Below are 12,155 nucleotides of genomic sequence, written 5' to 3' on the forward strand. Positions count from 1 at the left end.
TGGTAAAGATTCCTCATGACTCAAAGAACACATCACTGATTCCACTGGGAATTTGGTGGCTTCTTCGTGGAGTTTCAGAGCCTCTTTTGTTTGTCTTTCCAGTGCCTCCCTGCGGAATAGCACATAGAAACATTTGCTGAAAAGGCAGGACTGAATACAGAAGAGTATCCAACTGCACTGCATCACAAATGCAACTTGAACTGAATAACCGAAAGAAGCGAAACCAAACAATTTCTTTGGTAACAGTGTTGTATTTTACTGGTTTGCACTTATATTTGGCAACACAGTGCCACATCTTCAGCTCCTGCAGTTCCAGCATAGTCAACTAAACTATTGTGTTTTGCCACTAGCAGGCATAATGTATAAAAGTCCAAACAAGTAAAGTAACACTTCATCAAACAAACAAAACTAAATTGGTTTGTCTTCTGAAAAGGGATTTCCTTTTATTTCCATATTTTTTCTCCTAGCTGGCCAGTAAAATGCTACCTTACAGAAATCTGTCAAATAGTTCATTTGCAGGTATAATAAGAAGTATCTCAGAAAACTTGTAGAATCACGGAAGTGTTTGCTTATTTAAAACCTCGAGCACAGAAGAAAGGAAACCTGTGCAGATTCACATCATCTTATTTTACTGGAATTGATCAGGCAACAGATCGTTTCATACATTCCTGGGGCAGGTGGAGAATGTGTGTGTGCAAAGAAAGTAGACAGATAAGGAAAAAAATAAAAGGCAAGAGGAATTTTTCTGACCAAAAGAGAAGAAATACAGTCTAAGTGAGAGTAACAGGCAAGTTTTGGCAGTTCACCTATTAAGCTGTAAATGGAAGAAAGCTAAAAGGAAGCATGAAGAAAAAATAGTTGAGGGACAAAGAGGAATTGGAAATTATGGAAAAAATATTTTAAGTGGCAAGTCTACAGGTGAGGGAGGAATATGAGATCAGCAAGGAGAGCAGCTCCCTGTCATTTAGCGTCACTACTGTTGTGTGTGCATAGCAGAACTGTGACATTACAAATGTGAACACGCACAGCTGATTTCTGTCGACACAGCAATGCACTTGTTATGCTGCCTCTCTGCATTTGTATTAAAGCACCCTGATAAACCTGGGTTTTCATTCTGTAACATTACTGATAAAAAACATTAGAGGACACAGATGCAAACACAGCTGCAGAGCAGGGGGAAAAGCATCCTGAGGAGTCTGTTACCCTGAAAGGGGGTAGAAGAGGCATCAGCTACAGGCAAGGGTGGAGGTTCTATCAACACTGCCCTGTGATTGAGGAGTATAACCTAAATGCATAAAAATATTAAAATAATGACTAGACAAATCCCCAGGAGTAATAAATTTGACAGCTGGGACAGACATTCAGATTCATTAAGTTTTTACATTCTAATTCCCTGGACACTGAGACACTGAGGTATACTAAGCAAAAATATCACTTTTTCCTGACCATTTTTCTATGCATCTGCCACTAAACACTGTTGCAATAAGCACAGTGGTGAGACGATACTTCATTTTGATCCATCAGAGTCTGACTAAATCAAAGCTTTAGAAAGAAAAATACCATCCCCATTCTTTGTTTCAGAGCAACTTTCAAATACTAGATACACAACTGTATATAAAAATCACTAAATCCAAGCACTACCTTCTGGGGGAAAAAAAAAAAAATCACTCAAAACAGTAACGTCACTGAATTTCACAAGTATCACTTTTCCAATGCTGAATGATTCTGAATCTAACAGTACACAGAATTTTGGACTCCTGCAAGTTCATTATCAAAGGACAGTTCTATATCCTGCTATTTGTGCAGAAATCTCATTGGCAGCAGGAAGAACTCATTCCACCGTGGACAGAAATGAAGCTATTATTTTGACACACAAATTACAATTATCAGTGTAATTTATCCTTCACTGTAGAGTGCCTTGGGCACCCATATCCTTAAATTTTGTGTTCATGTCTTTCCTGGCACATTGGTATAACAGATTACACCTCGGGAATGTTTTGGCTTCCATTTTCAGTGAGTGTGCTATTCACTGTAATGACAGACAGCAGGTACAGGAATTCCTCTAATAACAAAAACTGTGTATTACGTTAATTCCTGGATATTCTTGCTCATTGTAACAGCACCTGTGAAAAAAAAAAATCTGTCCTTATTTTTAATATATTAAGAATCAACTTTATGTAATAAAAAATGAATTTTGCCCATCTAATTTTAATGTTGCAGAAGGCATTAAAAGATATTGAGGGAGATAGTTTCCCTCCTTTTTAAAGTCTTACGCTTTGTTTTGTCACGATGAACACAGATGCAGGCTTTTATAAGTACTTGCTAGCATCACCGGTTAGTTTTGCAACAACAATGAAGTGGCAAATCACACACACTACCACTTTCCCACAATGTTTCCAGATACAGAATTCTTCTAGAAGAAACACTGAAGATGAAATTTCTGTAAACATCTGCCTTGATCTCACGTACAAATCTATCCCATCTGCTTGATTAAAACCAAATGAACTTCTTCCTTATAATGTTCTTTTGGAGGTACTCCCTAAAGAAAACTGAAGTCTGGAGTGAGCCCAAACTGGGCAAGTCTAAACTTGTACATCTTAAGTTTTGGGAGCGTGATTGCTATGAGTAGTCCTTGGGGGACAAGTCTGTGAACCTTTTCCCCAGTGGTAAAAAAAAAAAAAAAAAAAAGAAAAATGAAGACACATTTATTACTCAGGGGTAGCTTTGTGCTGGATGGTATCTGATGGGGTTTTATTTGTGTTATTTGGATTTTCCTGCGTGACTGGTGTTCTGGAAAACATGGCACTACACTGTAAGTGAAGAAGTAGCTGCAGTAGCAGTTCCCATACCACAGATAATTTGACACCTTCCATGTATCTGACTGAAAAAGACCACTGTCCGTGCTTCCTAAGGGCATGTAATGGAGAAAAGTGAAGCCCTTTATCCCAGACCACAATCCCGAGTACCAGAAACAACACTTCCTTAAGATGAAAACACTGCCTCCAACCCTCCCACTGCAGCCCTTCAAAGTTCAACAGCACCAAGACGACAGGACCATTCTTCCCAAACCGGGACGGACCCCGTCACTCCCCCGGCCGCGTTTTCCGTGCAGCGAAGGAGGGCGAGCCCGGCGACGGCTGCGTCCGGCGGATCTCCCCGGCGGCGACAATGGCGCGGGCCCGGCCGAGAGCCGACACAACGTCCGCCGCATGCGGCCACCTGCACCTCCGTGGCGAGAAACGAGGGAGACCCTGAGCGCCTCGACCGGCCTCTCGCGGCTGCGCAAGTCTGCTCCGAAATCCCTCTATAAACCCTCCACACCTCCACTCCGACGGACTTTTTACCTCATCAGGATACGCACTCGCTATTGCCTCCCTAGAAAGGCTGCTCCCTCACGGTGAGAACCCCCTCGCCCCTTCTCCGGCCTCCTCCCCGGGAAGGGGCCTTCCCGCGGCCGCGACCCGATCCTCCGGGAGCCGCCCGCCTCACATCAGCGTGGCCTCGGGGAAGCTGCGGTGTGGAAGACAGCCCGGGAGCCGTCCCCGCTCCCTACCCCCGCCGGCGCTCAGCCTCAAAATGGCCGCTCACGTGTGCCCCCCTCAGGCTGTGGGGACAGGAGTTAAGGGGGCCTCACGGCCGCTGGATTACGATGGCAGGTGATAGAATGGTGTCATGTTTGAGACTGGAGATAAAAATCCTCTCATAGCGGGGTAGGGGAGGGCCTAGGTCATCTTCCTCATGGTATGTGGCCAGCAAAGTAGCACATTTGGAGGAGTGACCGTGAGCTGAGGGCAGAAATTGGGGTGAGGAGGCTTCCTCCTGCCAGAGAAAAGGCCAGAGGGCCAAAAGCATCTTCCCAAAAATCCAGGTCAGAAATAAAAATTAAAATATTTTGATTTTTAACACCAGTCTCTTCAGAGATGAAATAGTTTTGAATTTCACAAAGGTGATTGATTGTCTGACTGATATTTTCAATTTTCAGGGAGAGAGTGGGTGCAGAGTCAAAAAGACGATCGCTTTATTTCAGCAAAGAAAATTATGTGGCTGACTGTCCCATTTTGGATCTTGATTTCAGGAGTGAACACGCAGACATCAACAGGCTGTCCCTCTTTTCCAGTTATTCAAAATAACAGCCCACAGCTTATACCAGACATCCCATGTTACAAGTTTTCAGTAACAGGGGTGTGAACTGGGCCAAAATCATCAGGGAGCTGGAGAACTTAAGTCGGAGCAAACTCAGGAGACAGACAAATATGTTTATATATTTAAATACTTGACTGAGAAGAAAAACACATAACCATTCCTCAATGGAGAACACACCATTTTAATTTACAAGAGGAAAAAAACCCGTTCACCTAGTGCTAAAAGACAAACCTGAAGACAAAGGAAGAAAAGTGGTTTTACATGGACTACTTCAGACTGAGGGAAGAAAAGTAAGAATTAAGCAGCTGAAAACAGATCTCTGGCCTCCACCCCGCTCCGGAGCTGTCAGCGCATCAGCAGCAAAAAACACATGCAAAGGATGGAAAACAGCTCGAGGAGAGAAAGAATTTCTATTGCAGCACTGAAAAGATGTATTTTTCTTCTGTCCACAGAGAAAAGAGGCAGAGGAGTTTATAGGTAAATATGCTATGCAATATCCTGAAGCCAGATTTCAATGCTCGAACAGTCTCAAACAAAGCATGAAAACTCATCTGGGAGGCGGCCTGCACCTACCTCTGATAGACACCGGTGAGATTTGTTTCTCCTGTATTTTGGACGGTATCTCCTCGCTGTGGGGCTGGGAAAGGAGGGGGACATGGATCGTTTCACATTCGCTCCTGCCTTTGCCGTGCTGCGGGCTGCCCATCCAGCTGCCAAAGCCGTTGGGAGCCACCTGCCCCTGACCCCAGTGCCTTGGCCCGACTCGGTAGCCTTGGGAACAAACTCCTCCTCTGGAGCTGATCATGTGCATGAGGGGGAGCCAGTGAACGCCGCATCCAGTGTTTGATTTCTCTGCAAAATGTCATTCAAAGACCGGTTTCAGCGGGAAACTCGATAGCTTTTTCCCATCAGGGCTGTGGCTGGGTGCTGTCTACGGAGCATTACCTCTCCTGGCAGCAGGTACCTTTTTTGTCTGGTGTTTTGTGGGAGCTCTGGTCCTGAGCACCCCAGCCTCTTTGCTGCTTCCCACTGCCACTCCTGAAACATCAATTACAACCTAAGGACAGAATGATTCTTAGGATGTAAATCCTGAATAACTTTCCTCCTATTTTGGGAATATCTCTGGGAAGAAAAATCTAAAAATCACCACAGGTTCACCAGCAAGATGCAATTATTCTTGTGTTTAAAATAATTCCTCCTGCAGGGAGGAGTATGAGCTGTTCCAGGGGTTATGAGTTTGTTCAAGGGGATATATTGCCTTGAAAGGAAGGCAGTAGTGTAAAGAGAGCAGAGGCTCTACTTCTAAAATACCTGGGCCATACCCACCAGCCATTTCAGATTTGGTTAAAGGCCTTAATACTGGCTTTAACTATTAAATAATCGTCTTATTTTTTAGGGGGGAAAAAAAAACACAGGAAATTAATCTGTCTGAACCTCCTGTGTTTCTTCATATGACCCATATTAAACATAAATGTCTACAGAATTTGCCCTGCTCTTTAGAGGATGAGCTCAGACACAGGGCTGTGTCATCACAGCTCACTGCGATGTCTGGCCTTACAATAAGAACATCTGCCTCAGGTGACTTCAGCTGTAATCCATCTTGCAAGAAACAATTGCAAGAAATAGCTTGGTACAGAAACCTCTGATCTCAGCAGATGAGTAGAGTATATCTAAAAGCTGTCCAATCGTGTACATAGCCAGATAAGATAGAGATAAATACTACACAACTGTTCAATTAAATGAGGTGATGGCTGCCCTGAGCATTTTGTGCTTCCCTTTTTTTTTAAAGTGTGTAACTAGGTCCCAATAAGGGAAACCCCTTTAGCTATTGCATAATACTACTGGCTAGTTGAAGGTAATCATGGAATCTTTTATTATTTTAGTGTTAGAATGAGGACTTGTCTTTGATGTCCCTGATTTTATGCATCTTGATAAGTTATTCCATTCAGAGTGCAAAATGGCCGTTTCTCTGGAAGGGCTTATTGTAATATATAGAAAATCAAGGATTGTTACTGCTGATGTGGCCTCAATGTTGTTACAGTTATAATGCCTGTATAACAACAACTGATATGTTGTAAGGTTCTGATGTTTTTGATTCCTGATTCCTGATTTGGACTCTTGTTTCAGCAGGGTGATTCTCCGTGCATTACATCAGATGATAGGTGAAAATTCAGATGCAGAGAGAAAATCTGCAATTCTGAATTCAGATATCCTGAATTCATCTCCTCAGTTGTGACAGCACTTGTGCTCTCCTTAGAGGGACGAATCTGTTCTTCACCTAGGCTTGTTGCTTTTCAGTTTGCTTTGAGTAACAGAGGGACTCAGAGCTATTTTGTGCCAGAGGCGATATTACATGGAGAGGCTTTTTTATGTTCACCAGAGAAAGTTCTTTCTTTTCAGACTTCAAGAACAAGTGCCTTTTCCAACACAAAAAGGACGCAGATTCATGGATTTTGCAGCTTACTTCTCTTTCTCAGCTTTGTTCTTTCCTTTCATTCTCAGATCTCTATCTTTCCCTTTCTCTGTCTGATTTTCTTATTTTACCTCAGTCCTGTCCAGAAAAGCAGGCTTATTCTGTGGCCTGGAAGGAAGATGAACGCAAATCCAGCCTGGAATCTGAGCAGAGCTTCCCTGTGTATCCCTAGGAATGTCTCTCTAGAAACAAATTTTGAACATTGGTAGTTGATTGCAATCCCTTTGAGGCCACACAGAGTCTTAACGTGTGTTCTTTCCTGCAATTTCTTCCTTTAGATGCAAGACTGACATTTTACAGAGTTGAGTGGATGGATATGTTACAGGCAGCTCAAGCTGATTGGAGGTAAGTATAGAAAAGTCATATTTTCTATTTACTTGTTTCTATTTTTTTATATAATAAACGTTCAGGGAAATGTTACGCCAAGAAGGAATCATTAACTTCTTAAAGGATCGTGGGCTGATTCAAGAGGCTTGTGTCTTTTGACACTTGTGTTTTGTTCCGTCCTACTGCGGATTTAGGTGAATGACTCAGGGGGAGAGGAAGAAGCTGGGACAGCCACTGGTGCTTGAAAGCCATCTATTATTATTTAAAATTCCTGAAGCTCTTCAGCTTATGCAGAGCCCTGTCTGGAAGAAAAAGAGAAGTTGTTCTGTGATAAAAATAGTGAGCTAGGAAAAAGAAGGACGACTTTCATTTTTCAGCCTTTTCATGCTTCATGTATGACCATGAGCGAGTCACCCATTCCCTCTGTATCTGTGCAAGGTAGGAAAACCCACATTTATATACTCTTTTGTCCACCTTGCCAATTTAAAATATAAATTCTCTTGAACAGGCCCGTTGCAAGCGTTTTCCTCACTCAGAAGCAGTTTGTGCGCAACTAGAAATACAAAAGACTGCAGGAGCAAATGTTGGGTGATCAATGCCCCCTCCTCATCCTGAACTTTCTGTTGAACTGCTTGTAATGACAATTTTCTGCCAAACACGACATACTGGGTAATAAGTTGCACTTCTGCTCTTCTGATGTCCAACTCTGAGTCATTTTGGCACATTACTCCTCCTCAGAAGTCCCTTCAGTACAGATGAGGTCTGCTTTATTTTATAAAACTCCTCTTCAGAGATAAGTTGTGAATTTGCTCCCTCTGAGCTTACAGGATATAACTAAACAGCAGGTAGATTTGAATGAAGCATAATATTTAATTCCACAGCCAAAAAGGCAGTAACAGATGTGTACAAAATTCAGGAGCTGACTTTCCTTTCTTTGATTTCTAGGTTTACCTTTAATCTGACCTAATAACTTGCCAGCTCTGGGACCCAGGTAAGATCAGTAACACTACACTGAATACTTAGTAAAAATTCTGCTTCTGGGAAAAGCATAGAAAATGCCTATTCACTAAACTGTGAAATGTTTGCATTTAAATCAATCAGACGGGGGCAGCATTGCTCTGATGAACTGCATTTGCGAAAGAAACTTGGAATATTTGAAGGAATTTAGGAAAAGTTAGAGCAGCCGCCAGCAAGGAGGCAGTGCCTTTATTGACGATAAATGTAGAGTTTGATTGTGAACTCTGAAAAGTGAAATAAATGTTAATTTTTCCTGCTTTAGCAGTGTAGTACTTGACAATTGAGGGGAAGAGTTCTGACATGGCTGTATGCCAAATCTATTTTCTCTTATGCTGAAACCGTGCAAAATTTTAATTCAAATATATTATTCTGTGTGGACAGCACTTTTCTGAACCCAGGTCTCTTCTACTGCACCCCACCAGAGAGTATCTCAGCTCTGTCCTGAGAGGAACTCCTTGTGCAAGAATTCCTTTCTTGTAGCAAACAGTGCTGAGATACTTGTGCTATTTGAGGTTCTTGCCAGAGGCAAGATGAGAAAAAAAGGTTTGCATTTAATACTTTGAAATGTTTATATGTAGGTGAATGGCGAATATTGCTTTAATTGTATTTCAGATTTCAGCACTGAAATCTGAAATTCTCAGAAGAATTAGTTTACAGCTGAAGCACAGCAACGCTCACGTGCATGCTGTTAATCCCACTTTCTTCATCAATAGTTGCTGTATGTTATTAAGTTATCTTTCACTGGTTTTGTTTGCATTGCGTCTGGCAGGAAGTTAAATCCCATGTGTGTGGGCTGGAGTTGCTGCTATCTCTAGTGTTCCAAAAATCCTTTGATTTCTGTGGGCACCGCCAAGAGGTTAGTTAGCATTGCGAGGATGGCCCAGACAGTTTTCTCGATGAGAAATGTCTGAGTAACACACACAGGAGCTTGGTTCTGTGAGCACCTGGCAGATTTTTAACTCCTGTGTGCTCCTGGGAAAGCAGCACAGTACCTGGCAGCCCTTTTTGGGTGACTGATCAAACTTTTTTCCTTAGGTGGTCAAGGGTCTCTGATATATGCAGGCACCTATATATGACCTTTTAAGAGCTGGATTAACAGTATGAAGGACTAGCAAATCTGGATGTAGTACAGGGAGAAAATTATGTGCTTGCAATGGTGACAAATTTGATGGAGTTATTGGCAAAAATTATGTTGGATTCAGCACCTGAAATGAACTGCAGTGCTGGAGTAGAAGGGAAACTGCACCTCAGAAATTATGTTGGTAACTGTTAATCATCAACGACTGTAGGCACAATGAGAACTATAGCTCTTATTGAAATTCTAGTGTCTGCAGACATTAGGTGTAGTGACCAACATTTTGTATTGGAAATTGATATAATCCAAAGAAGTGCCTTTGGCTTGTTAACAGACTGGCATGTTCTTACACAGTCTTAAATAGTCCTGATGGCTATGGATAGGAGGATGTATGACCCCAAGAGACAGCTCCCGGAGCCTTAGCCTGTCTCTAGAAGGCCTGTGTAGGGACAGAAATGAATTGCTCTTTGTGATGACTTGGAATGAGGGGTTTTACAGTGAAACATTAGGAGTCTAAAACTACAGAAATCTGATTTGAGTCAGGCTAAAGGGTGAATTCTGGATAAAAGCAATCTGTGAGCCTGACCAGGATGGGAAGCTAATGAAAACTCAGCCCCTGGGAGGGAAGCAGAGGGGACAAAGCTCAATATAAGCAAGGATTGAGGATCATCTACCATAAAAAATAAAGGGAGGGGCCTCTTTTCTGCATTCCTCTTCATGGCTATTGGTAATGAGAGCTGGGGCCCATGGGGCAAATAGAAGGCTCTGGGGAAACTCTAGCATCTTAAAAGGGGTGGGCATGAACAAATGCAAAGATTTCTGGTTTCAGTCTCGTAGCTCCAAAGCTTTTTCCCCACTGTTCACTATGGGTTTCTTAACACAAGACCTTCAGAACTTTCAAAGCCTGAAGGAGAAAAAATGTACATCCCAGGCACTACAAGATCAAAAGTGCAAGCACCTTAGAGGTGCAGGCACTACTATTTGTTTATTCAGCTATGCCAGCAGGAAAGGGAGTGGTTTGTGGGCTATGTTCTCTCTCATCCTGTTCAAGGGCTGATAAAACTCAGAATTTTTTTAAAACACCTTCTGTGATATATGCTGTCGACACCTGTTTGAGCGGTGAGTCAAATGGCTAAGCCTACATTTATATATGCAAGAACAGATGCACCCACATCGATAAGCTCTACAGTAGTCATTGGTGACTGCCTACATTAATACAAGTATCCTAAGTTCTTAGTGCTATTTATTATTCCGTATATTGGGAAAACATTCACCTTTTATGACAAAGTAAATGGGGGAAAGAAATATGTCCAGGGAAGTTGGTAGGCTCCATGCAGAGGAAAAGCACTTTATGAGAGCAAAATTATTAGCAGTGCTCCACTGGGCTGATTTGGCACAGGTCCATTGTATTTTCAGCAACTGGCAGTTTGGATTGTTACAATTCCTTGGCAAGTACAATAGAAAGATGGTGGTTTCCGGGGGCATAATAAAAGGGTGAGCCCCAGCTCTTGCACACTGCATTTTATAATTGTATGCTTGATGTGCACAATTGGGCAGCACTGCCTTACTTGCCTTAATCCATCTCTCTCTCTCTTTCTCTCTCACTTCCTCACCCACCCTCATAGCAGCAGTAGCTGCTGCAGCTTTGGCAGATCATCGGGGAGAGCATAGAAAATTAAAAGAGCTCAGCTATCGTCTTAACATTTTTCCCAAAGGATTAATTTCACCTGCTTCTCCAGTTTTCCTGATAGACTTTTTTGCGCTTTTAAATCCAATAAGTATGGAGTTATTTCACATTTTAAAGCCCTCTAAATAGTTTTAGGAATGGACTTTCTCTCTCCTCCTCCCCCAGCCTTTTTTTTTTTTTTTTTTTGACAAGTCAGAAAATTGTGAAGTAAGCGGACAGAGTAACTGAGAGCGCGAGAGGGAGAAGACGCTTCCATTCTTTTAGTGCAGTGGGCTGAGGCAAAAAGGCCATTGTAATGGTAAATCGCACGCAGAAAGGAAGAAAAGACTGATAATCAATCACAAATGAAGCATTCGTTTGGATTTTGGCAATTTGCTGGCCAGGGGCTTTTAAATCTATAAACTTTTTTTTTCTTTTTTTTTGCCCACATCTTTAAAAGCACAAGTTTGATATGCCAAAGACAGGAAGATAAATCTTTACAAAGCTATCGTGGCCAGAATACCTGGCAATGGGGAAAGCACAGTCCTGAAACGCCAGTAAAACCTCACAATTCTGAAGGAGAAACAGCATGCTGAAATGTTGGTGGGAAACATTTTTAACTCATCACCTTGGACTCCAGCTCTGAAGAAAAAATTTCCGTCTCAGACTCTTCTTGTTTCACATGTTCAGGGATGACTTGTGGTGGGCTTCCGGGGAGTTTAATTTGCAGCTTGGTTGTTCTGTGATTGCCCGAGTGGGTTTTGTATTTGTCTGAGTATGTGATAGGACAGATGAGAATGTTAGACAATATTAACACCAGCATATCATCTTCAGAGTCCAGCATTACCCATAAAGGAAGATATATCTACCTGGAGGCACTGCTTCAAGGAGGCGCTCCATGGGGATTCACACTGAAAGGCGGACTGGAGCACGGGGAGCCATTAATCATCTCAAAGGTATTTTTCTCATTTTAAATGAAATGCAAACAAGTTAGGAGCGGTGCCTGATTTAAAGGGCAAGAGTTGTAAAATAAAACTGAAATGTTACATTTGACACTGTATTTGGTTTGGTTTTGAAAACTGTTGAGCACCTATTCAAGTCAGTAGGTTTGCTCAGGAGCTACGTATTTGAGCAACACATGAGAGCTCTCGGCAGTGTTTAACTATCAAAGTGCAGGTTTTGTCCCACAGGGAGTATCTTGCCTTGCAGAAATTGGCTCTATTTACTTCACTGCTATGAATGGGAGTGAGTAGGGGTCTCTCATGAGGTGATCTTGTGTCATGAAGTCATAGCATATCTGAGCATGTTCAGTAATTCATCACTACCTCTTCTGCAGAGAAAAGAAAGTGCTTTAAGTCACATGATGTGATGTTGGCTAATTAGAAGTGTGTGCGGGGAAACAATAATAAATACTTGTACCTATTTGGTATGTATATATATTATGCTACATTAGT

The 12,155-nt window shown here is 42.2% G+C and overlaps 1 protein-coding gene and 1 long non-coding RNA gene across 3 annotated transcripts in view; one reads left to right on the forward strand and one right to left on the reverse strand.

Moving 5' to 3' along the window:
• Window positions 1-19: 19 nt before the first annotated feature.
• On the reverse strand, window positions 20-4,876 carry LOC142601517 (uncharacterized). Its single transcript, XR_012835041.1, has 3 exons — window positions 4,717-4,876; window positions 2,087-2,123; window positions 20-109 (listed from the first exon to the last, which is right to left on the reverse strand). It is a non-coding gene; the product is annotated as an uncharacterized LOC142601517 (long non-coding RNA).
• A 6,261-nt stretch (window positions 4,877-11,137) lies between these two features.
• The window catches only part of SHROOM3 (shroom family member 3), a 149,718-nt gene continuing 148,700 nt past the window's right edge, over window positions 11,138-12,155 (forward strand). Inside the window, exon 1 of one of the 2 annotated variants that reach the window (XM_075750889.1) lies at window positions 11,138-11,657. In XM_075750889.1, coding sequence (XP_075607004.1) covers window positions 11,493-11,657 — 165 coding nt within the window. In that variant the 5' untranslated portion in view covers window positions 11,138-11,492. The remainder of the gene's footprint in view (window positions 11,658-12,155) is intronic. The other variant, XM_075750888.1, reaches the window with a different exon arrangement.

This window comes from Balearica regulorum, chromosome 4 (assembly GCF_011004875.1).
Source record: "Balearica regulorum gibbericeps isolate bBalReg1 chromosome 4, bBalReg1.pri, whole genome shotgun sequence".
Taxonomy (NCBI): domain Eukaryota; kingdom Metazoa; phylum Chordata; class Aves; order Gruiformes; family Gruidae; genus Balearica; species Balearica regulorum.